We start from the raw sequence: 24,810 nt of genomic DNA, 5'->3' as shown, positions 1-24,810 counted from the left end.
ATGGGCTGAGAGGTGGCAGATGGGGTTCAACCTGGATAAATGCGAGGTGACGCATTTTGGAAGGTCGAATTTGAAAGCTGAGTACAGGATTAAGGATAGGATTCTTGTCAGTGTGAAGGAACCGAGGGATCTTGGTGTGCAGGTACATAGATCCCTTAAATTGGCCACCTAAGTGGACAGGGTTGTTCCGAAAGCATATGGTGTTTTGGCTTTCATTAACAGGGGGATTGAGTTTAAGAGTGGTGAGATCTTGTTGCATTTCTATAAAACTTTGGTTAGACCGCACTTGGAATACTGCGTCCAGTTCTGGTCGCCCTATTATAGGAAAGATGTGGATGCTTTGGAGAGGGTTCAGAGGAGGTTTACCAGGATGCTGCCTGGACTGGAGGGCTTATCTTATGAAGAGAGGTTGACTGAGCTCAGACTTTTTTCATTGGCGAAAAGGAGGAGGAGAGGGGACCTAATTGAGGTACACAAGATAATGCGAGGCATAGATAGAATCGATAGCCAGAGACTATTTCCCAGGGCAGAAATGACTAACACGAGGGGTCATAGTTTTAAGCTGGTTGGAGGAAAGTATAGAGGGGATGTCAGAGGCGGGTTCTTTACACAGAGAGTTGTGAGAGCATGGAATGCGTTGCCAGCAGCAGTTGTGGAAGCAAGGTCATTGGGGGCATTTAAGAGACTCCTGGACATGCATATGGTCACAGAAATTTGAGGGTGCATACATGAGGATCAGTGGTCGGCACAACATCATGGGCTGAAGGGGCTGTTCTGTGCTGTACTGTTCTATGTTCTATTGGTGAATCTACTACTGTTGCAGGCAGGCCGGCCGTTCCATGCCCCTACTACTCTGAGTGAAGAAACTACCCTAATATCTGTCCTATATCTATCACCCCTCAATTTAAAGCTATGTCCCCTCATGTTAGCCTTCACCATCAGGGTGGAGAGTAAGAGCCTTTTTCCTATCTAACCCTCTGATTATCTTATATGTTTCACTTAAGTCACCTCTCGACCTTCTTCTCTCCAACGAAAACAGCCTCAGTTCCCTCAGCCTTTCCTCATAAGACCTTCCTTCCATACCAGGCAACTTCCTAGTAAATCTCCTCTGAACCCTTTCCAAACCTTCCGCATCCTTCCTATAATGCGGTGACCAGAACTGTAAGCAATATTTCAGGTGCGGCCTTACCAGTGTCTTGTACAGCTGCAGCATGACCTCGTATCTCCAAAACTCAATCCCCTACCAATAAACACCAACACACCATATGCCTTCTTAACAACCTTGTCAACCTGATGGCAATTTTCAGGGATTTATGCACCTGGATACCGAGATCTCTCTGCTGATCCACACTAACAAGAATTTTACCATTAGCCCAGTACTTTGCATTCCTGTTACTACTTCCGAAGTGAATCACTTTACACTTCTCCGCATTAAACTCCATTTGCCACTTCTCAGCCCAGCTGTGCAGCTTATCTATGTCCCTCTGTAACTCACAACATCCTTCAGCACTTCACAACTCTGCCTACATTAGTGACATCCACAAATTTACTAACCCATCCTTCTACGCCCACATCCAGGTCATTTATAAAAATGACAAACAGCAGTGGACCCATAACAGATCCTTGTGGTACACCACTAGTAACTAAACTCCAGGATGAATATTTCCCATCAACATTGAAAAATGTGGTGCTGGAAAAACACAGCAGGCCAGGCAGCATCCGAGGAGCAGGAGAATCTACGTTTCGGGCATAAGCCCTTCTTCAGGAAGGGCTTCCCATCAACCACCACCCTCTGTCTTCTTTCACCTAGCCAATTTCTGATCCAAACTGCTATATCACCTTCAATCCCGAAACTGCATTTTTTGTGCAATAGCCTACTGTGGAGAACCTTATCAAACGCCTTACTGAAATCCATATACATCACATCAACTGCTTTACCCTCATCCACCTGTTTTGTCAACTTCTCGAAGAACTCAATAAGGTTAGTGAGGCACAACCTACCCTTCACAAAACCATTTTGACTATGCCTAATCAAATTATTCCTTTTCAGATGATTATAAATCCTCTCTCTTATAACCTTTAACAACACCTTACCCACAACCAAATGAAGACTCACTGACCTATAATTCCAGAGTTGTCCAGACTCCCCTTCTTAAACAAGGGAATAACATTTGCTGTCCTCCAGTCTTCTGGCTTATGAAGTGCTTTGAGAGATAAGTAATGGCACAATCAACTCTAGCCTCCCAGATTACCTTGATCCACTGCAACTAGCCTACTACTTCTGAAGGGTCATTGGATCCAAACCGATAAATCTGATTTCTCTCCACAGATGCTGCTTAGACCTGCTGAGTTTTTCCAGCAATCTGTTTTTGTTGCCAACCAATTAGAGAACAGCTTCTTCCCTGCTGTTGTCAGATTTAGAACAGACCCTTCATATGTTAAAGTTGATCTTTTTCTGGACTTTCTCTGCAGCTGTAACACTATCCTGCATTGTGTTCTATTACCCTGCTGTATTTATGATTTGTCTGGTTAGCACGTGATACAATACTTTTCACTATCTTGGTACAAGTCGCAATAATGCATCAAACCAAAAGGGAACAGTGCCTCTTCACAGAGCATTTCAGAGATGCTCCTCTGAAGAGTTCCATCTGACACTAAACTTCTCTACTTGATGATCAAAACATATTCATTGATAATTGAATACTCAGCCAGTAAAATCAGTCTTTTCTCCATCATTGATACTCTAGACTGTGGTAGGGGTCATTAGTAGCCACAACCTGTTTAGTTCAGCCTCAGGGCATAACCTCAGTGGGCAGCTGTTTCAGTCTGTGAGCAGACTCATGAGACAGTGGGGGGAAGAATCAGTTAAGAATCAGATGTAAGAACTAACACTCTAATGTTTTTTTTTCCCCTCTATCTAGGTTGGCAGTTACAAAGACATCACTGAAGATAGCCTTGCTTTGTTTTATATGTTGGAACCCAAAATAGGTAAAGAATACTCAATGGAAATATTTTATCAAACCAGCAGTGCTTACTTTGTGAGGACAGATTTACAAGAACTTGATATGTGTTTTGTTTAATTTTAAAGACTAGGTATTGGGCAAGAATCAGGAACATCACCCTGTAAACATTTATATATTAGACAGATTAGGACTGTTGTGGCACAGTGGTAATGTCACTACCCCAGAGCCAGAAAGCCCAGGTTCAAGTCCCTCTTGCTCAACTGATATACTATAGTATGTCTGTCCATGTGATTGAAAATATCAACGTGGTGCTGTGGTTTAAGAAGCAGCTCACCAGCACCATCTCCAGGGCAGTTATGAATGAAAAGTAAACACTGGGAATATCAGTAATATCATAAGAATCCACTAACTGCATGTGCTGCCCTTCCTGCCTCACCAGCTAGATTCTGTTGTGTTGCAGAGATTCTGGTTTTGGGGCTAGGTGAGAGAATGCAAAGGCTGGATCCTAAATTGTTGTTGCTTATGAAGAACAAGGGAATCGCTGTGGAGGTCCAAGACACGGTGAGTGACTCAAAACAGACAAATGGCACCAGGCCATGGAGTAACCTGGAACACGTTCAGGTCTGAGTGAAAATGCTGCACTGTATTTTGCTGAGTTACAGGTCACTCCCTCACACACTGACCCTGACTGGGGTAGGGTCCCGCGTGCCCGTACACACACAGGCTCTCACTGGGACACTGGCGCCCCACACGTGCGCACACAGGCTCTCACTGGGGCACTGGCCCCACACACAGGCTCTTACTGGGACACAGTTCACACACGTTCACATTGAGGTACAGTCCCCCCGACACATGCACACACTCACTGGGGTTCAGGCCCTACAAACCACATACATAGACAGAATCCCACTAGGGCACAGGTCACACCCGCATGCACACATACAGACTCCTACTGGGGTACAGGGTCCCACACGTATACACAGACAGTTGATCACTAGGGCACAGGTCCCACATGCGCGCAGACTTTCACTGGGTCAAAGGTCACCTGTGCGCACAGACACACACACAGACTTTCACTGGCTTATGGGTCCACAGGTTTCCCAGCAGGTTCCAGTTCATGATACGCTAGTGATGGTTTGGAGCTCTGAGCGCTACATTATTAAAGCAGTAACGTGTGGTGCTGAGGTGATTTTGGCCTCTGCTAAAGGGAGAGATGCATCAGTGTGGGTTGTAGTTGCCAGGTCATCACGAAAGGGTCTTCATGATTGACCTTACTATGGGGTTTCTGATTTAGTTCCTGTTGTACTGACTGTTCTCTTCTTTACTCCATAGCCAAATGCCTGTGCAACCTTTAACTTCTTAACAAGTGAGAAAAGACACACAGCAGCAGCACTCATCCCCCCTCATTACCTCAGAGGAGAGCGAGAGTAATTCACGGCCGTGTTTGAGAAGCAGTTCCTTAGATTGTACAGAATAATTAAACTCTTCATGTCAGGAAAGAGCAGCAATTATTGTGACTGCGTTAGTGTTATTGTTTTTTGTGCAGTTTGGGGGTGGGGAGGGTAAAGGGAAGATAGCGAAGTGGAACTAAGTCCATGGTCACTGAATGGCAGTAAAGGTTCAAGGAGCAAAATGGCCTAACCCTATATATTCTCTTTGCAAATTTGATGCTCTGTTTGGGGAAAGTTACCAAGTGGACAAACTCTCCGGGGACATTCTCATTTGAATAGTCATTTCACAGGACTAGACGGGGTTAACATGGGATTGATATGTTCCCATTAACTACTGAGTCCAGAACCTAGGGATTAGTCTCAGAAGAGAGGATAGGCAATTGAAGCCTGAGATGGGGAAGAAATCTCTTCAACCAGAGCAGTGAAGCTAGGAAATTCTCTGCCAGAAAGTTGTTAAAGTCAAAACATAACTTTTTTCAAGAGAAATTAGATATTCTAAGGGCTAAAGATCTGGAGAGAAAGTGGAGTCTCATTGCCTCTCCTTTCATTCAGCCGTCATGATGAAGTCATTTATCTGCTAGTATATTTGATTACTCTGTATGCTATGTTTTGAGACCCTATAACTGTTCATCATAAACCAACATTAGAAAGTATTTACGGGCTATCTGGCTGTGCAACTATCACAGAGCCCAATAATCTCTCATGGATGAAGACTGTCTGAGTATTGATCTGGACTGGCCAGTCTGAAACCTCTGTATCCCACAGTACTCCTATTACAACTGGCACAGGAGGGTCTGGGAGAAAAGGAGGCTTGGTGGTGGGAGGGTCACTGTGGAGGAGACTTTGTTCTTTTTTTCTCATAGAAGCCAAGCCCAGGTCAAGGAAGAAAGTGTCAGAATCAAGTCCTTTCAACCAAATGATTTTTTAATACAAGTTGTAACAGTGTCATCACAGGCTTATGTATAAAGTTCTCTGCCTGAAACAGCAGGTACTTGAGCACTTTCGATCACAATCAGAATCCTGTGTAAGACAATGAATCAGTTATCACACATCCAATAATCCAATCTGTGAAACCAATACCATGCTCTGCAAACATTTTGAACCATTCATTATTCTGCACAAAAAAGATTTTTCTCCTTAAACAGCAACACAGACATGTCTGAGCTTTGTGTTTTTCACAATCTGTTCCACAACATTTCAGAAAGTCAGTGCAAAAGCCAGTGACAGATGCAAAGGCACCAGTCAAAGTAATAAACAGTGTTAACACACCATCCTCTGAGAGCAAACACAAACTGATGCAGTGAAATGGTCACTGAGATTCTCACTATTAAGTGCCATACTCAGTCACCACTTTAAGATTTAAAGGTGCAGATTAAATTACACCAAACAATCTCATTTCATTTTTAACAAAAATGAAACATATCTTGTAAAATTAACTGCACAAGCAGCAGAGGTATCAGACATGCAGAACCAAACAGCTATAGGGTGAATGCCAGAGGCACAGACCACTCTCCCATGGTGTTCCAATACTGAGAGGTTGAAACAAAGGTTTTTGCAAATTTGGCTGGAGGTGATTAACAAGGAACAGAATCCTGGAATGAGGCTGGGATTTCGCCAGAAGGATTTAGAAAAGTCTCTTCTCATATCTGGAAGAGAAGAAAAGAAAAATCACAGGCTCAATCTACATACTCAGTGGCTCTGTACAAACGTCTTATGAGGAAGGGTTGAGGGACTTGAGGCTGTTTTCATTGGAGAGAAGGTTGAGAGGTGACTTAATAGAGACATATAAGATAATCAGAGGGTTAGATAGGGTGGACAGTGAGAGCCTTATTCCTCAGATGATGCTAGCTACCACGAGGGGGAAAGCTTTAAATTGAGGGGTGATAAGATATAGGACAGATGTCAGAGGTAGTTTCTTTACTCAGAGTAGGGGCGTGGAACAGCCTGCCTGCAGCAGTAGTAGACTCGCCAACTTTACAGGCATTTAAATGATCATTGGATAGGCACATGGACAAGAATGGGATAGTGTAGGTTAGATAGTCTTCTGATTGTTGTGCCACCCTGTGAAACCATCGAGGGCTGAAGGGCCTATACTGCACTGTAATGTTTATTACTATCCAATCAGATACAAACATACGAACAAGGGGCAGGACAAGGCCGTTCGGTCCCTCAAGCCTGTTCCAATATTCAATAAAATAGTGGCCGATCTGATTATTCCATATTGAACCCATCCTTATAACTTTTCAGTCCCTCATTTATCAAGAATCTATCCACCGTGGTCTTAAAAATGTTCAAGAATTCCTTTCATTAACTTTTCAGAGAGAACATTTTCAAAGACTAAGACCTTTGAGAAAAAAAACTTGTTTTCTAAAGGACAGCCTTGATTTTTCAATACTGGACCCTAAGTCTAGATTTTCTCATTAGAAACATCTCCTCTCCCTCTATTCCGTCAAGGCCCCTCAAAGATCTTATTTTGTTCAAATAAGTCACCTCTTATAAGACCATAAGAACAGAAGTAGATTATAGCTTGAAAGTTCCATAACAGAAGTTTGGTTAGAACCTTGCTGAAGGGATTGTTTGAAGCTGAGAACGTCTAAGCTCAATTGTGAATAGTCAAGGAAAAGGTGAACAAACTCTCAAATTCATGAACTCAGACACGGTTCAGTCAAACCAATGGATTTGATAGAGAAGAGAATTTTCTCTGGAGTTTGAGTACTATAAAGGAATAGGCTGTTGGAATATTGTTATTTATCACTTTTCAAAAATCTTTAAAATTGTGTACATATAAAAATATTTATTTACATTATTTGATAATTTTTTTGTGTTTTATTGTTAAGCACATAATGCTGCAGATTGATTTGTTTTCCAGTGAGAGACCACCTTGTCAAATAAAAAAAATCTATCAAGCCAGATTTCAGTCTGAGGTCTGACTTGTCCGTTAATAACATCAGCTGAGATCATAACAGTTGGCTAAACATGATTTTCTTTTCACAAAACCATGTTGACTCTATCTAATCATTTTGAACTTATCCAAGTGCCTGGCTCTAACTTCTTTAATAATAGCTTCTAACATTTTTTAACAAGGAATATAAAGCTATGGGCCAAGTGCTGGATACAGGATTGGAATAGATATTTTTGACCATGCAAATATGATAGGTCAAATGGCCTTTTCATGTGCTGTAGATTTTGACTATTTTTCCTATGATTGGATTTGGAGGGATATGGGCCAGGTGCTGGCAGGTGGGACTAGATTGGGTTGGGATATCTGGTCGGCATGAACGGGTTGGACCGAAGGGTCTGTTTCCATGCTGTACATCTCTATGACTCTATGACATGTTAACCCTGTGGTTTACTGCTTTCTATCTCCCTCCCTGTTTGAAGGAAGGAGTTACATTGGTTATTTTGAAAATGTAATGGGACGTTCCTGAATTAAATAATCTTATAAAATTAAAACCAGGGTATCAACTATTTCACTAGTCACTTCTTTTCAGATCCTAGGATAAAATCCACCAGGATCTGGGCAACTGTCAACCCACAGCTCCAACAATATTGAATCATGGAGTCTCTACAGTAATCAAAGAGGCCATTCAGCCCATTCAGTCAGCACTAACCCTTCAAAGAGCATCCTACCCAGACCCAGCCCTTCATTCTATCCCTGTAAGTTCATATTTCTCATGGTTAACCCACCAGCCTGCATACAATGGGTAATTTAACATGGCCAATCAACCTAACCTGCACATCTTTGGACTGTGGGAGGAAATCAAACCACTTGGAGGAAACCCATGTAGGCACAGGGAGAACATGCAAATTCCATACAGTCACCCAAGGCTGAGACTGAACAGAGGTCCCTTGTGCTGAGGCTAATGTTCAGTGCTAACTACTGAGCTGCTGTGCCATATACTCAGCATCAGTTTTCAGGTGATTCTGATTTTTAAGTCTCTTCCATTTCCTGATTTACTGTTGCTTCTGGAATGTTACTCATACCCTGTTATAGTGAAGCTCGGCTCTTAGTGGCTGGTAAAGGAAAGGAAGGAGGAGACATACTGGAAGGTGACCATAAAAACTGCGAGGAGGAGTAGTAAAGGAACAACACTTACGAGTGCAGCCCATGGACACCACCTTCCAGCTGAGCACACAATGTTCTCTTCTCAAACTTCAGCTCCCCAGAGTACATCATCGCTCTAGGAACAGCACAAAGTCAGTCAATGACATAAGATCACCATAGTAAGGGTAAGGTGATTCAAGTTGGAGAGGGAAAGGATGGCAGCAGAGGCAACAAGAAGGGTCATGGTTGTACCTGAGCTGTGTTAGGCTCTTGGCTCCAATATCCTGGCAGCCATGTTGGATCCCAGCAATCAGATATGGAACAAACTTGTGGATGGAGCCCTTGTCCTGGACGGCACCAGACACACCCTGAGCCACTTTGATCTTATCTGACTCGCTGGAAAGAAAGAATAGAATTACTTTGGGTCAATCAATAGACAATTCCACATTAGTCACAATGGTCCTCAACCTGTACATATATCCCATATTTAAGGAATGTTATTAGACCCCAGCTTCCTTCATTGAAGGCCAAGTCATAAAGTTTGATTTTACAAATAAAACAGCAATAATAAGACTTATAGACAGAGTCACTTAGCACGGAAACAGACCCTTTGGTTCAACCAGTCCATGCCGAATATAATCCCAAACTTAACTAGTCCCACCTGCCTGCTCCTGACCCACATCCCTTCACACTTTTTCTATTCATGTATCCATCCAAATGTCTTTTAAACTCGCATCCAGCACTTCCTCAGAGCTAGTGCCACAGAAATCACCAGATATATTGAATTCACTTCCACAACCTGTTACAGTCAGGGTTAAACCTTTAATTACTGTATTTACATCCAAGTTAAATGCCCTGCTAAATTATCTCCTCCCCGACTGTTAATCTGCTGTCCATTGTGACATGTTGTAAATCAGTAAATTAAATTTCTAACAGCTTCAGATGATATCAATATCACAGACCTGCCCCCTATTTTGTAACCTAGAGAAACTTAGTAGTTATATTTTGTCAGAGATGGACGTTTGAAACATTTTTACAAATATATCAACCTTTCAGATTCATAACTAACCTGAAGTAGCGGCTTTGACTCCCCAAGTGCTTGTCCATTGCATCCAAGGAGCCCATCCCCCGATACTTCTTTAACCTCACTCCATCGGTGAAGAAATACTCACCAGGGGCTTCATTAGTAGCAGCGAGCAGAGATCCCATCATCACTGTCAGGAAAAGAACAAGGATCAGTAATCACAAACCAAGCCATTTCTACCCAACCAATCCTGAGAAGCAGCAATTTCTGCCAGCATCTAACAATGAATTTGGATTTATATTGTGGATTTATATTTCACAATCTCAGGTCATCCCAAGGTTCCAGCAAAATACGTTTGAAGTGCAAAGTGCAGTCACTCTTCTAATATAGGAAATGTAGCAATCAATATGCAGTCAGCAAGCTTCCACAACCAAAATAATAACAATCAGACAGACAATCTGTTTTAGCGATGTCTGACATCTTTGGGACAAAAATGAGCTCTATGACCCCGAGGAGAACCACCTTTTCTTCAAAATCATTACATGGAACCTTTGACATTCAGACCTCTCATCGGAGAACACAGCCCAACCTCCCTCATCTCAGCACCTGTCCTCCCTCAATTCAATACTGGCTCCAATAATGCTCAGGACACCAGACCCCACCCTGCAAGTTCCTCTTCAAGCCACTCACCATCCTCAATTGAAAATATATCGCCATTCCTTCAGTGTCGCTGGGTCAAAATCCTGGAATTCTCTCCACGAGGACACTGTGGGTCAACCTACAGCACATGGACTGCAGTGGTTCAAGAAGGCAGCTCATCACTACCTTCTCAAGGGCAGTAAATGCTGGCCCCATCCAGCTATGCCAACATCCTTCTGTGCTTAGGTTTCAGAAGTGGAACTCTCATCCAGAGCTGGGATACCCACTGGATGAGTGTGGCATCACTGTTGGACTAGAGCAGGAACACAGTCAGACCTGGCCATCTGCTTTGTGGGATCAATAAATCAGCAAGGACTGGGTCCTGGGGGCCTTCTTGCACTGTTTGATAGAAATTTACTGAGAGAGTACCAGAAATGCTTGTTCCTGTCTCCCAGGTGTCAGTTATTCACCCACCTGTCGATGCTCCCAATGCTAAAGCTTTGGCAATATGGCCAACAGTCTGAATCCCGCCGTCTGCGATTACTGGCACGGAGAATCTCCTGGCATACTCTGCAACCTTGTAAACCGCAGTGGCCTGAGGTCTCCCCACAGCCAGCACTGGACAAGAAACAAACAAAAGTCAATAGGGGAGGCAATTGTCTAATGATATTATTGCTAGAATAATCGTGAAAGCTAGGTAATGTTCTGTAGACCTGGGTTCGAATCCTGCCATGGCAGTTGGTGTAATTTAAATTCAGTAAAAACAATCCAGAATTAAGAGTCTAATAGTGACCATGAAACCACTGTTAGAAAAAAAATCTCTGGTCCACTCATGCCATACATGTGACCCACAACAATTTGGTTGTCTTTCAACTGCTCTCTAGGCAATGAATGGTTTTGACAGCAAAGCCCACATCCCACAAATGAATATTTTTAAAAAAAGACAGCGAGAGCGCTCATGCAGCTCAGACCATCACATATTATATAATTCTTGGCAATTGCAGCAATTACTGCCTTTCTCCACTTCCACAAAGGAGAAACTGAGCCAACCACTTAACATCCCGGTGCCTAGATGTTAACCAACAAACCTCACAGGTACTTCAGAGGGCAGTTCCGAATCAGCTATTTTGCTCAGGATCTGGAGTCACATGTATATCAGACCGTGTAAAGATGGCAGTTTTCTTCCCTGAAGGACACTAGTGAACCAGATGGATTTTCACAACAAATCAATAACTTCATGGTCAGTTTAACCCAAATCAGTTTATTTTTTTAAACTGAATTTCCAAAGGTGAATATGAAACTGCTGTTCCCTGCATCATCATTTAATACAAAGTAACATTTTAAATTAACCTATTCAAAAGATTATAACACACCTGTGTACCAGGAAGGAGTTAAACCAAGACCTTATTGTACCCACATCAGCTACTGGACAGTTAAAGAGGAGAAAAATGTTGTTTGATTTGTAACAACGAATGGGAGGTTCTGTTAGTAATGTGTGGGGGTTGAAGCAATTTGAACCTGAACACATTTAGACAGATAGCTAATAAACACCATCTGCCTCATGGTGACAGCCCTCTGTGCAATCCACACAACTTGTCTCACTGAGAGTTGCGTATTTGTCAGTCCTCTACGGGACAGGGACTGTGTGTGGAGGCTCATCCAAGTATACATGTGTATGCATGTATATATCAAGACCGTTTAGTTTTGGTGGTGCTTCAACTGTCCTATTTTTCCAAAACCCAAATATCACCATAAACATTTAGCTATAAAACATGACATGTTTATGAAGGCATGCTTAAGTTATAATAGCTCCTGCAATATAACAAGTTATTGCAATACCACACATCATTCTTTCAGATTCCAAACACAAAATGTCAAACACAGATTGCTGAAACTCACTGGAAACTGTAGATTCAGAATCTGCAAAGTGTCCATGAATAACAAGGTGAGAATGAACACAACATAAGGACAAGCCCTTTGCAAATCAGCTGATCACTGCAGAAATGTGCAAAACACTCAGGACAGGTACAGAATAAAGCTTCCTGCACACTGTCCCATAAACAAGTCCCTAGACAAGTACAGAACTATGTTAGATATAGAGTAAAGCTCCGCCTGTACTGTCCCCCATCAAAAACTCTCAGGACAGGGACAGCATAGGATTAGATATTAAGTAACTTTCCCTCTATATTGTCCCCAAATGTTCCCAGCACAGGGTTAGACACACAAGAATTAGGAATTGTCCATTTGGCTCCTCGATCTGCTCTTCCATTCCATAAGGCCATTGGCTGATCTGATTGGAGTCCCAACTCAACTCAGCTGTCCATTCTCATCCCCAAATTCTTGACTCCTGGCACTTATCAACAACTTATTTACCTCGACCAGTTTTCTACATTTGCTACTTCCTTTGAATTAAATGGCTATGTTGCATTTGCCTTTCTGTGCACTTGCTGAACATGCATTCTAAAGTTTTGTGATTCACGTACCAGGGCATCCAGATTTCTGATTGTAGATCGGAGCTCTGCAATCTCCATTTCAACAATATGCTGCTATCCTATTTTTCCTGCCAAAATGGACAAGTTCACATTTTCCCACACATTGCTCCGTTTGCCGAGGTTTTTGCCCACTTACTTCACCAATCCTTACCCTCTTGTAGACTCTTAATTCTCTTCACAATCTATCGAGCAAATCTAGCAACCGTACTTGTACACTGTTAAGGCTCCAGTTCACCAACTACATCCTATCGACCTGAAAAAGATTCATCCATCCCAACTCTACTTCCTATTAACTAACCATACATCTATCCATACCAGTCTGTTACCCCATAAACTATAAGCTCTTATTTTATGTAACAACTTTTCATGTCAAAACTTATCAAATGCTTTTTGGAAATATCCAAGAACAGTGTGAACGTTACTTGCTAAAAGAACTCTAATAACTCAACACTGTCCAAATCAAACACTCCCAGGACAAATGCAGCTCAGGATTGGATACAGAGTAAACCTCCCTCCACACAGTCCCCAAACACTCTGAAGGCAGTCCATAGAGTTGGATAAAGTCCATGCCCAAACTGCATTTTTACAGGATTAATTGGTGGACTGGGCCTCAGAGGTAGTTAATCCTCTGGCTGTTCCCTTCACGGTTGTGGGAAGCAAGAAACTTTCCAAATTGCAAGTTGGGGGTGAGTAACACATGTTGGCTTTGCCAGTGATGCCCAAATCCCATGAAAGAATGGGGTTAAAATCGTCATGCAGGCAGTAGTATTTCAATCCCAGGAATCAGTGAGTCATTAAGCCCAGTTACCTCAACTGCAAGCAGATCGAGTGGACAAGAGATTGAAAAATGATATAAACGTGCTCATAACTGAAACAGTCCGAACACGCTGAAATGGCTAAAACAGAACAAGATCCTAGCCAAATTTATTTCAGTCTCCCAAACCCAATATGAACTCTCATACTTCATTCTGGCTTGCTGTATCAAAGATTAGTTTTCAAACAGAAAAAAACAAAACATGATGTTTCACTATCAAGCAGGGTCCCTATAGCGAACCCCAGTGAGAGTCAGTGTGTGTGTGTGTGTGTGTGGGACTGTACCCCAGTGAGAATGTGTGGGGGAGGGGTTGTGTGGGAACAGTGAGAGAGAGAGAGAAACAGGAAGATAGAGTGAGCAGAGTGTGTGTGTGCGCGCACATGCATGGTTGCATGTGGGTAGAGGTATGTGGAGCCATGTGTATTGTGGGAACAGTGAGAGAGAGAGAGAAACAGGAAGATAGAGTGAGCAGAGTGTGTGTGTGTGTGCGCACATGCATGGTTGCATGTGGGTAGAGGTATGTGGAGCCATGTGTATGTGTGAGACCCATACCCCAGCAACAGACTGTGCGTGAGACACATACCCCAATGCCAGTCAGTCAATCTCACCAAAACAAAGTGACAAAGTGTGGGCCCCTCTGTTTCCTAACTTCAGGCTCACTGATCCTGCTTCAGACACTAACAGAGAAGTTAAATCAGCCACAGAACTCCAATCCAAAGGGTTTTCTCTTGTCTATTCGGTCTAGTTCTGGGGTAGGTGGGATACAGAGAAGCAAATTGTCAGAGCACAGCCAATCACGTTCCGACCTCCAACACAACAGGCTTGAAAAGAAACTTACGGAAAGAGCCCGAGATTGTCGTTGGGAGTTTGGGGCTGAGTGTTTTAAAATCTGGAGGAATCTTGGGTGCTGCTAAAGACCAGAGAGACAGAGAGAGATGGAGATTATAATGGAAAGCCACACCACAGAGTGAGCGAGACAGAAAGCAAAGCTGGAGGGAGTGGAGTGACAACTGTGCCACACTGCATTAGCAATCTCATTCTCCCAACACAAGGTGATTACTGTGCTCACTGTCCTCTACATTTGGTACACAACTCCTCAAGCCCAGTGCTAAAATCCAGACCACACCTTCTCCTCCCACATCAATCTCCCTAAATCTGTGTTATGCTGCTAATACAGTTCCTCCTGCCACCGGAAAACAGATTCTCAATAATCCTGCTCTCAAAACCCAAGATGGTTTTGAACACCCAGATTAAATTCCCACAACCTTTTCCATTCTAAGGAAAGCAATCCTAGCTTCTCCAGTCTCTCTCCACATACACTACAGTCCCTCATCTCTGGTCCTGGTCTGATAAATCTCCTCTGCACTTTCTCTCATGTGTTTGCATCCTTGCAGAAGAGAGGTGCTGAGAATTGAGTGCAGTACTGTACTCCACTTAAGGCTGAACTAGCACCTGTACAGGTATAGCATCACCTTCTTGCTCCTGTACCCAATATTCCTATTAATAAAGCCCACAAGACTGTATGATTTATTAACTGCTTTCTGCCTATCCTGCGACGATACATCTCTCTGCTTCTCAATCAGAACTGTCTCTACTGTCCCCACTTTCGTCCAACCATTACTGAAATTTCATCTACCACTTGTTGATCATTCCAATCTGCCCCTGTCCTTTTAGAATCTGTTCCTAATTCCTATTCCCTTTCTCCATCTTTCTATTATCGCTTGGTTAAAAGAAATCACAGCAACTGGATGATCAGGCTGTGCTCCCCTTACCACCACAGACAGCACAGCTATTTCAATAAAGCCTGTGCCTTCCCAGCAGCAAGGTGATCACTCTGTGCCTTCAGCCCCTACCCCCTCAGCAGCTCTTGGGGAGATGAGCAGATTCTTGAAATTGCCCATGGCAGAGAACTTTCACGGTCAGTGAGAATCTGAAGAATTCTCACACTTCAGTTCTTCAAGTTCAACTATCAATTCAAAAGTAGGAAAAATGCAAGCTATGAAAATCCATTGATGTAGTTATGAAATCAGTCAAACAGTGGATGGAAACACTGAAACATACTGATACAGTTACTGGTCCATCATGCAAGCGACCTATGAGTACTGCTCTCATTATTTTGGAAGTGCTTAGAACCAAACCTTGTAAAGCTAGAAATAATTTTCAACAATTCAGGAAATCTGCTGACTTACAGAAGTGTGAGGTATGAACTACAAGCAAGAATTTCAGAATGGGTAAAGTTCTGAGCTGCTGGGATCTAATGGATAGTGCAGGGGTTGTAACAAGGTATTGTCCAGACACAAACCAAAATATAGGAATTGCAGCTGAGAGATAATGGCACCCATCACTGAAGCAGCCTCACAAGCATAGGTGGATCCCAGGAATCAGTATAAAGAGAAACAAACAGGTGCTGAGCTGATGGACAGTCAGTAATTGGTTTGGGTCAGGACTCAGAATATTACCTTCCTGAGTGATACAGATGGAACCACTTCCCATTCCGACTCTCAGGGCATCCACACCAGCATCAATCAGATTCTTGGTCTGTGCTGCAGTTACAACTGAGAGAGATAGGGGTGGGGAGAAACAGAAGAAAATGGTGAGTTTTGCCATAAGAGAATATTGATCATTTGCCTTAAAAAAAAGTCTAGAAGTAATTTCCTCAAACACACGAGGGATAGGGCCTTTGTATTAAGCAAAAAAAAACTAGGAGGAAGTATTCCCCCATGGCACTTTTCAAAAATACCCCAGTATCCAGCCAATACTTAATCACTCAATCAACATCATCTATACCAATTACCCAGTCATTAGCAGGGGGAGCGTAGTGGGAGATTGCTGTGGACTGAGTGGGGAGTTGGTGATGTAGCAGTACTGTCACAGGATTGGGAATTCAGAGGTCCCAGGGAGATGGGCATATCCATCCATGACAGTTGACGGAATTTACGTTAAATGATTAAATCTGGAATTGAAATCTAGTCTCAGTGACAGTGACCATGAATCTATCATCAATTGTTGTTAATGCCCCAAAACCAGGGAGAGTACACACAAGGTTTTCATGTATTTTTCCAAGGCTTGAAAATTGCAACAATGAAGAAAGGTTGGATAGATTTGATGTGTTTTCTGTAAAACAAAGGGGTGACTTAACTGAGGCATACAACATAATGACAGAATGGACAGGGAACATGTGTTTCTGTTAGGAGAGATGTCAGTTACCGATATGCATATTGTGTGTGTGTGTGTGTGTGTGAGGGGGGGGGGGGAGGAGAAGGAGGCACATATTTAAAGTAAGCGGTAGAAGGATTCGAGGGCACATAAGGAAAAGCTTTCTCAATCAGAAGGTAGTGGGTGTCTGGAACACAGTGCCCAGTTTGGTGATTCAAGTATTTAAAGGAAAGATGTACTGAGTGGGAAGATGGTGACCTCATCACCTTTCCCTGACATGGTGATGGACCACATGCTGGGAAGTGGGATTTGAATGAGCAGTGGGATTGGTATGGGCAGCCAGTACAGATACAAAAAGGTGAATGGCCTCTTTCTGGGCTTTAACTTTTCTACATTCACTATAACACAAAATGCAAGTCTGTCCAAACATTTTGGGGATGTTTGTTTCATTGTTCATATTCACAAGGATGTAGATATTACTGCTGTTCCAGCATTTATTGCCCCACTCCTAATCATCCTCAAGGAGGTGGTGGTGAGCTGCTTTCACAAAATCACTGCAGTCCACGTGCTGTAGCTTGATCCACGCTGCTGTAAGGGACAGCAGTGGGGGGAAATGGGATTTATTTGCCACGGTGAGTTCTTGCAATCCTGAGTATGCTGCCTAAAAGGGCAATAGAAAGAGATTCAAGAATTTGACAGTGAGGAAGGATGTGGCAGGTTACAGCAGGATATAGAGAAGCTGCAGAGCTGGGCAGAAAGGTGGCAAATGGAATTCAATGTAGCTAAGTGTGAGGTGATTCACTTTGGGAAGAATAACAAAAAGATGGGGTACTGGGCTAATGGTCGGATACTTGGTAGTGTGGATGAGCAGAGGGATCTTGGTGTCCATGTACACAGATCTCTGAAAGTTGCCACCCAGGTAAATAGTGCGGTGAGGAAGGCATATGGCGTACTGGCTTTTATTGGTAGAGGAATTGAGTTCCGGAGTCCTGAGGTCATGATGCAGTTGTATAAGACTCTGGTACGGCCGCATCTGGAATATTGTGTGCAGTTTTGGTCGCCATACTATAGGAAGGATGTGGAAGGGGTAGGTTCTTCACTCAGTGAGTCGTAAGTTCATGGAATGCCCTGCCAGTAGCAGTGGTGGACTCTCCCTCTTTATGGGCATTTAAGCGGGCATTGGATAGGTATATGGAGGATAGTGGGTTAGTATAGGTTAGGTGGGCTTGGATCGGCGCAACATCGAGGGCCAAAGGGCCTGTACTGCGCTGTATTCTTCTATGTTCTATGTTCTATAAGAAAACTTTCTAAAGGAATCAGGTAAAGCCCTGAAAAAGAGAAGTCTGCAGGGCTCTTGATTCAGAGGAGGGGAGTGAGATCGATTGGCTAGCTCTTTCTAAGAATGCATGCAGGCTCAATGGGCTAAATGGCATCCCACTTTGTCAGATTTGATGACAATACATGAAGAATCACATCACAGCACTTCAAGTGAGTGTTATTGAGGAGGTTCAATCATGGGATAAGTTGTTGAATTTCCCCAACAGTGACAGAAGGAGCAAACTGAGGAGCTCAGATAAGTGACCGCAAATTACCATTTCCACCAATAACCTGCAGGTCTGGATACTTCTCTTTGATGTGTTTAATCATCTCAATTTGGAAGATGGAATTCCCTTGGGAAGAATCCTGTGGAGAGAGAGGGGTAGGGAGGAAGGGAAACATAGAGAGAATGGGGAAGTAGTAAGAAAGAAGGCATGGAGAGAGATAGAGAAAGCAAGAACAGCACATTAGCTTCTAGCATCTAATTATGTCTCTCCCGCCTCGTCACAAACTGAACCTCCATTGGGTACGGGTCCCAAGCACACATTACTACAATTTGTTTACTTGTGTCTGTTACAAGTTTGTGTTCAAGTCACACCAAATTGCATGTCATGTTAAAATTCTCTGATGTAAATGATCCCAAAAGGAACTGTGATCAGGGTGTGGGGACAGGGCGGCATGCACAGCCGATGGGGAAACGGAGGGCTGGTTGGGCTGGTGGTGGTACAGGAGGGAGAGGAGTTGTCCTGGAAATTTTTTATCCTCAACAAACATCTCTAGAACAGCCTGCACCCGGTCATAGAGGTAAAAGCAAGGACTGCAGATGCTGGAAACCAGAGTCTAGATTAGAGTGGTACTGGTAAAGCACAGCAGGTCAGGCAGCATCTGAGGAGCAGGAAAATTGACATTTCGGGCAAAAGCCCTTAATCAGGAATAGGGGCAGGATTCCTGCAGAGTGGAGCAAGCCGTCATAGAGCAAGCTGGCAGCTGTTTCTGACATTACAGCAGTAATTGTATTTCCAAAGTATTCTGTTGGCTGCAGTTTGCATGGGGACACACAGAAGATGTGAAAGGTGCTTGAGGAATGCAAAACATTCTTTAGGAAAAGTGGGAGAAGTTGTGTTTGATTTGCAGACATTTCCTAACCAGAGTGAGTGCTGATTTGTGGGAATTGGCACCAAAGGAACTCACCAGGACCACAGCGTCCACACCAGCCTGCACCAGGAGGTCTAGCCGGTACCTGTCATCTGCATGAGTACCGATTGCTGCTCCACACAGCAGCTGCTTTTTGCTGTCTTTTGATGCAAGTGGATAATCACGATTCTTCTTCAGGTCAGTTCGGGCAATGAGAGCCACCAACTCGTCATTATCATTAACGATGGGCAACTTCCCTTAGATACAGACACAGACAGTCAGGGGTCCTGGGTCCACATGGACAAGTGATAGTTAACAGCAGCTTCTCGCTCAGTCAGAATGCAATCTCTAACAACTGAACTGCGTGACAGTCATCAGTACGAACATAAAGCTCTTCTGGATCACAGAAGTATAGAACACAAGAGTCCATTCAGCCCACTCCTCTAATGTTACCCAATCAAATAGCGTCCTGTAATCTCACTGTCCAATAACCGTAACTGATTATCCCAGAGTTATTCAAACCCCTTCAATCAGAACAATTTCAAAATGTATAAAATTCTGCTTTGGTACAAATTTATACATTCTGCAATTCTCTGATCCTCTCAGTATTGACTAATCCACTCTGCCCGCACACTGAGCCACAGACTTAAGAAACCAGCAGACACAGAGTTTCCAAATTCAGACAGAAGAGACAACTGTCATCACTGATGGTTTGGGTTGTCTCATTGGGTGCAGCTGCTCCTTTTACCTTTCTTACTCCGCTGCAGGATCTCGTTTGCTTCTTTCAAAGTGACAGCTGCTGGAGCAACCACCAGATCCTCCCTCTTTGTCATTACCTGGTGCAGAAACAGGGAAAAACAGTCTCAGCAATAGGTTAACATCCAGTGGAACATCCAAAGAGGGATGGCCACTGGGGACGCGGGCAGTACACGCGCGCACACACACACACACACACACCCCACCCCCTCCCTCGCCACACAGTCTCTCTCCCTCTCTCTCCACCCTCCACCGTTACAACTGACATTATGTTTTCCATGGGCCCTGACCATTTTGCTTCTCTCACTCACTGTTTTGTCTGAAGTACGAATGAGTCAATGTTAATATCATTCCAATCAGTGAGAATTCATCTCACCAATCTCATCCTTCCGCAGTCTACAGGGACTGGTCACAGTTATCACATTGTCTTCACATTGGAAACCTTTATTCCTGGAAGATGGTGGTGTTTATTTCACTGGACCGGTAATCCAGGGACACAGCTTTAAATCCCAGCAAAACAGCTGGTTGGAAGTTAAATTCAATTAATAAATTGGAATTGACCGCTAGTCCGAGCGAACTTAGAGTCCGTATGGTGTGGAAGCAGGCTACTCAGGCCATCGAGTCCACACCAACCCGACCAGAACCAACCCACTATAACTCTATTTCCCACAGCCAATCCACCCTAACCTGCATATTTTTGGACTGTGGGAGGAAACTGGAGCACTCAGAGGAAACCCACGCAGACACAGGGAGAACATGCAAACTCCACACAGACAGTCGGCAGAGGCTGGATTCAAACCCAGGTACCTGGCGATGTGAGGCAACAGTGCTAACCACTGAGCCACTGTGCTGCCTTAACGATGACCATACATCATCATTGATTGTTGTAAAATTCCATCTGGTTACTCGTCCTTTTGGGAAACTGCTATCCTTACCTGGTCTGGCCTACTTTTGGCCTCTTAACTGCCCTCTGAAATGGCCGAGTAAGTTATTCAATTCAAAAGACAACAAATGCTGGCACTTCATTTCATGAAAGAATAAAGATCCCAGGAAGAACTTGGAAAATCACTCATTCCCCTGACTATTTAGAGACAGATACACAGACTGAGAACCTGGGAGTCAGGAATCTTCTTAGACAAGGCTAGGCTCCATCCACCATGATGGTGGGCACAAACACACCGAGCCTACCTCAGCCAGGGAAAGATCGTGCTCCTTTTCTGTCAGGAAGTCAATGTCACGAGAGGAGATAATCCCCACCAGCCTCCCACCCAGTTTTCCACTGTCTGTGATAGGAATTCCACAGAATCCATGGCGAGCTTTGGCTTCAAACACGTCCCGCACTTTATCCGAGGGGCTCATGACAACTGGGTCAATGATGAATCCCTGCTCATATTTCTATAAGGTTTAAAACAGAAATAAATTATGAGGACAGAAACAAATGGAGACAATAGTTACATCAACTGGAAAACACTGGCAACCGACCGCCAACAACCCCATTCTCCAATCTCAATCCCTACCCTCCCAATTATTCTGTCCCATTTTCTCTCAGGAATACACTGAATTTGCTGCTGACTGCATGGAGTCTGCCTGCATCACTGATCTTTCCTGCATTTTTAAGAACATGAGTCTTTCGGCCTAGTAATTTATTTCCTCGGGCATTTCTGTCGACTCTCAAGCAGCTTACTTCCCTATTTGTCTAAAGACCGAATGTACATTTCCTGCACCTCTCTTTGGAAGAGAGGCACGGATGGGCAGAAATCACAGGGTGCTAATATTCTGAGTTTGTACCTTCACTTTGCGGACTTCGTTTGCCTGGAACTCTGGGGTACAGTTGTGGTGGATAAAGCCAATTCCTCCCATCAGCTGTGGTTTGAAGAGAAAATAACAGGAGTTAGCAGCACATTCTGAATAGGAGCCAAACACAGGCTCACCAATAACTCCACCGACACAATCACTGCAGCGCTTCCATTTCAAAAAGAGAACCTAACTCATCACAAGCTGTACTGAAACTCTTTCACACACACACAAGTCTCAGACATAAGTGCATCTAACCTGTAAAATAACTAAAAGCACTGTGAAAAATTCAAGAGGGTGTAAGACAATTGGATAAAGAAATTCTGGCTCAGTAACCGCACTCGCTGTCAGGAACCAAGTTACACCAAACAGTACCCATTTCACTTGCAGCGCATTAACCTCAAACATAATTCAGCTCAGTCAGAATGGCATGGAGCTGCTCAGCAAAAGGTCTCAGAGAAAGACCAGCACTCAGGTTCAAGGAGGCAGCTCACCACCACATTCCTGATCTCAATCTCGGTATCCAGGGGACAATTTCAAAGTTTGCAGATGACACAAAATTTGGCAGAATTGTAAACTGCGAGGTCAGTGTGAAATTTCAAAAGGACACTGACAAGTTAGTGGAATTAGATTAGACTACTTACAGTGTGGAAACAGGCCCTTCGGCCCAACAAGTCCACACCGACCCGCCGAAGCGTAACCCACCCATTCCAGTACATTTACCCCTTTACCTAACACTACAGGCAATTTAGCATGGCCAATTCACCTGACAGATGAGGTTCAATGCAGAGAAATGTGAGGTGATGCACTATTTTCAGAAGAACACAATTGTATCAGAAAACAGGAGGTATAATTCTAAAGGGTGTGCAGAAGCAGAGGGAGAAAGCTGTAAATACAGCATACAGTGTCCTTGGCTTTATTAATAGGATTACAGAGTACAAGAGCAAGGTGATGCTGAACTTGTACAAGACACTTGTTAGACCTCAGCTGGAGATGTGGGTGCCACGTTAGAGGAAAGGTGCAAATGCATTGGAGAGTGCACAGAAGTGATTTACTAGAATGGTGCCAAGAATGAGAAACTTCAGCTATGAGGATAGATTGAAGAAGCTGGAACTATTTTCCTGAGAGCGAAGGTGGTTAAGAAGAAATCTAATAGTGGTTGTCAAAACTATGAGCAGGCACAAAAGCAGACAGCATGAACCTGTTTCAGCACATAAAAGGAACCATGGTGAGAGGGCATGGATTTCAAGTGTATAGTTAGGGTATAGAATGCACTACCTAGAATTGTGGTGGAGGCAAGTTCAAGTTAGGCATTTAAAGAGGCTATTGGATAGGTTTTTTTTGGATAGCAAATGCTGTGCAGGGATATGGGAAAAAGGCAGGATATTGGCACTAAATAACACAGCTGGACTACATAGTGGAGCTGGTAAAGGATGATGTGCTGAATGGCCACCTTCTATTCTGCAGCAACATCCAGTTAGATCATCAACCATGCAGAGCAGCAGCTCAGAGGTTTGCAGTAAAAACAGCAATCATTTTATAGACAAGTGCATCAGATCCCAAAGTGAGGACATGGCTTCTCACTCTGTACATTAGCAGCATTACCATATCGGAGGTGGGGGGGGAAACTGTGGGATAGGGTCAGTGCCACTTACCGCCATTGCAATAGCCATATTAGATTCGGTTACTGTGTCCATTGGAGAAGAGACCAGCGGGGTTTTTAAAGTGATCTTCTTTGTAAGTGCGGAGGTGAGATCCTACAAAGAGACAGAGGGGTAAATAACAGACACTGCCTGTAGGAATTACCCAGTGAATTCCTATTCTTTCAATAAGCCATCTTTCCCCAACAATAAAAACACTACTACGACTGCCACCCTCTTCCCAAAAAATTATAACCGTCCTGGCTCTGTCAGCAACACTGTAAACAACTCAGAAGACGACAGCAGTTTCTGAGCTTCAATACAAACAATTTACGAGCTTCAATACAAACAGTTTACACTCTCAACAATCTCCAAAGAACATTAAAAAGCATCAAGAGTCACACATTAAGATGGCAGACAGCATATAGGAGGATGTTATGCTGAATCTTTACAAATTGTTGGTCAGGTCCAGTCTGGAATACTGTGGTTAATTCTGAGCACCACATCTTAGCAAGGATGTTCAAGCCTCAGACAAGTCGCAGAGATGAAGTAAAATAGCACCAGGCATGCAAGGTTTCAAGTAATACAGAAAGAGTGGGTTTAAGCTGAGCACAAATGTTTATAGGGGAGATTTAATAGAGGAGTTTAAAATCAGGGGTGAATAAAGAGCAATTGTTTCCAGCAGCAGTTGGTGCAGTAACCAGAGGGGAAGTGGAGAGAATGGTGTTTTTGACACAAAGTTATGATCCTGAAGTTACTTGATCTATTCACAAGGAAGTCCAGTGTTTAAACTTTTCCAACAGCTTTATTCTGAAGTTTAATCTTAATACTCACCACCTCGTCAGAGGTGAAATCGATGTATCCAGGCAGGATGAGAAAATCACTGAAAGGGAGAGAGAAAGCAAAAAAAAAATCAGCAACATTTAAACATAAGATTATAAGATATAGGAACAGAATTAGGCCATTCAGCCCATCGTGTCTGCTCTGCCATTCAAATATGACTCCTATTTCTCAACCCATTCTCCTGCCTTCTCACCATAACCCCTGATCCCCTTACTAATCAACAGCCTATCTATCTCTGGTTTAAAGACACACAATGACTTGGCCTCCACAGCCCTCTGCAGTAATGAGTTCTACAGTCTAGCCACCCTCTGGCTAAAGAAATTCCTCCTCATCTCAGTTTTAAATGGTCAACCCTTCATTCTGAGGCTGTGCCCTGGGGTCCTAGTCTTTCCTATTGTTAGGAACATCTTCTCCATGTCCACTCTACTCAGGCCTCTCAATATTCTGCAAGTTTCAATCAGATCCCCCCTCCGCTCCCCCATCCTTCTGAACTCCAAGTACAGACCCAGAGTCCTCAACTGCTCCTCACTTGACAAGCCCTTCATCCCCAGGATCATTCTTGCAAACCCGTCCAATGCCAGTACTGTGATGTAATGTTCTATGCTTCTAAAACTGCTCTCAATATTCCAAATGTGGTCTGATCACAACCATATACAGCCTCAGAAGCACATCCATGCTCCTGTATTCTAACCCTCCTGAAGTGAATGTAAATCTGCTTTTGCCTTCCTAATTACTGAATGAA

At 43.5% G+C, this 24,810-nt stretch overlaps 2 protein-coding genes across 2 annotated transcripts in view; one reads left to right on the top strand and one right to left on the bottom strand.

Moving 5' to 3' along the window:
- The window catches only part of ndufaf3 (NADH:ubiquinone oxidoreductase complex assembly factor), a 7,095-nt gene extending 2,628 nt beyond the window's left edge, over nt 1-4,467 (top strand). Inside the window, exons 3-5 of the mRNA XM_043708425.1 lie at nt 2,922-2,988; nt 3,424-3,524; nt 4,296-4,467. Of these exons, the coding sequence (XP_043564360.1) occupies nt 2,922-2,988; nt 3,424-3,524; nt 4,296-4,394 (267 nt within the window). The 3' untranslated portion in view covers nt 4,395-4,467. The remainder of the gene's footprint in view (nt 1-2,921; nt 2,989-3,423; nt 3,525-4,295) is intronic.
- Nucleotides 4,468-5,320: 853 nt separating this feature from the next.
- Nucleotides 5,321-24,158, bottom strand: impdh2 (IMP (inosine 5'-monophosphate) dehydrogenase 2; the record flags this gene model as incomplete). The annotated part of the gene is made up of 14 exons (XM_043708649.1): nt 5,321-6,060; nt 8,512-8,595; nt 8,712-8,855; nt 9,529-9,673; nt 10,597-10,740; nt 14,267-14,338; nt 15,888-15,983; nt 18,177-18,267; nt 19,093-19,292; nt 19,784-19,871; nt 20,980-21,186; nt 21,580-21,654; nt 23,241-23,342; nt 24,060-24,158. Coding segments are annotated over 14 exons (1,569 nt in total), but the record flags the coding sequence as incomplete, so codon positions are not given.
- Nucleotides 24,159-24,810: the final 652 nt, after the last annotated feature.

Source organism: Chiloscyllium plagiosum, chromosome 18 (genome assembly GCF_004010195.1).
Source record: "Chiloscyllium plagiosum isolate BGI_BamShark_2017 chromosome 18, ASM401019v2, whole genome shotgun sequence".
In the NCBI taxonomy this organism is placed as follows: Eukaryota; Metazoa; Chordata; class Chondrichthyes; order Orectolobiformes; family Hemiscylliidae; genus Chiloscyllium; species Chiloscyllium plagiosum.
The sequence above is the reverse complement of the archived record's forward strand: the minus strand, read 5'-3'. Positions and strand labels throughout refer to the sequence as shown.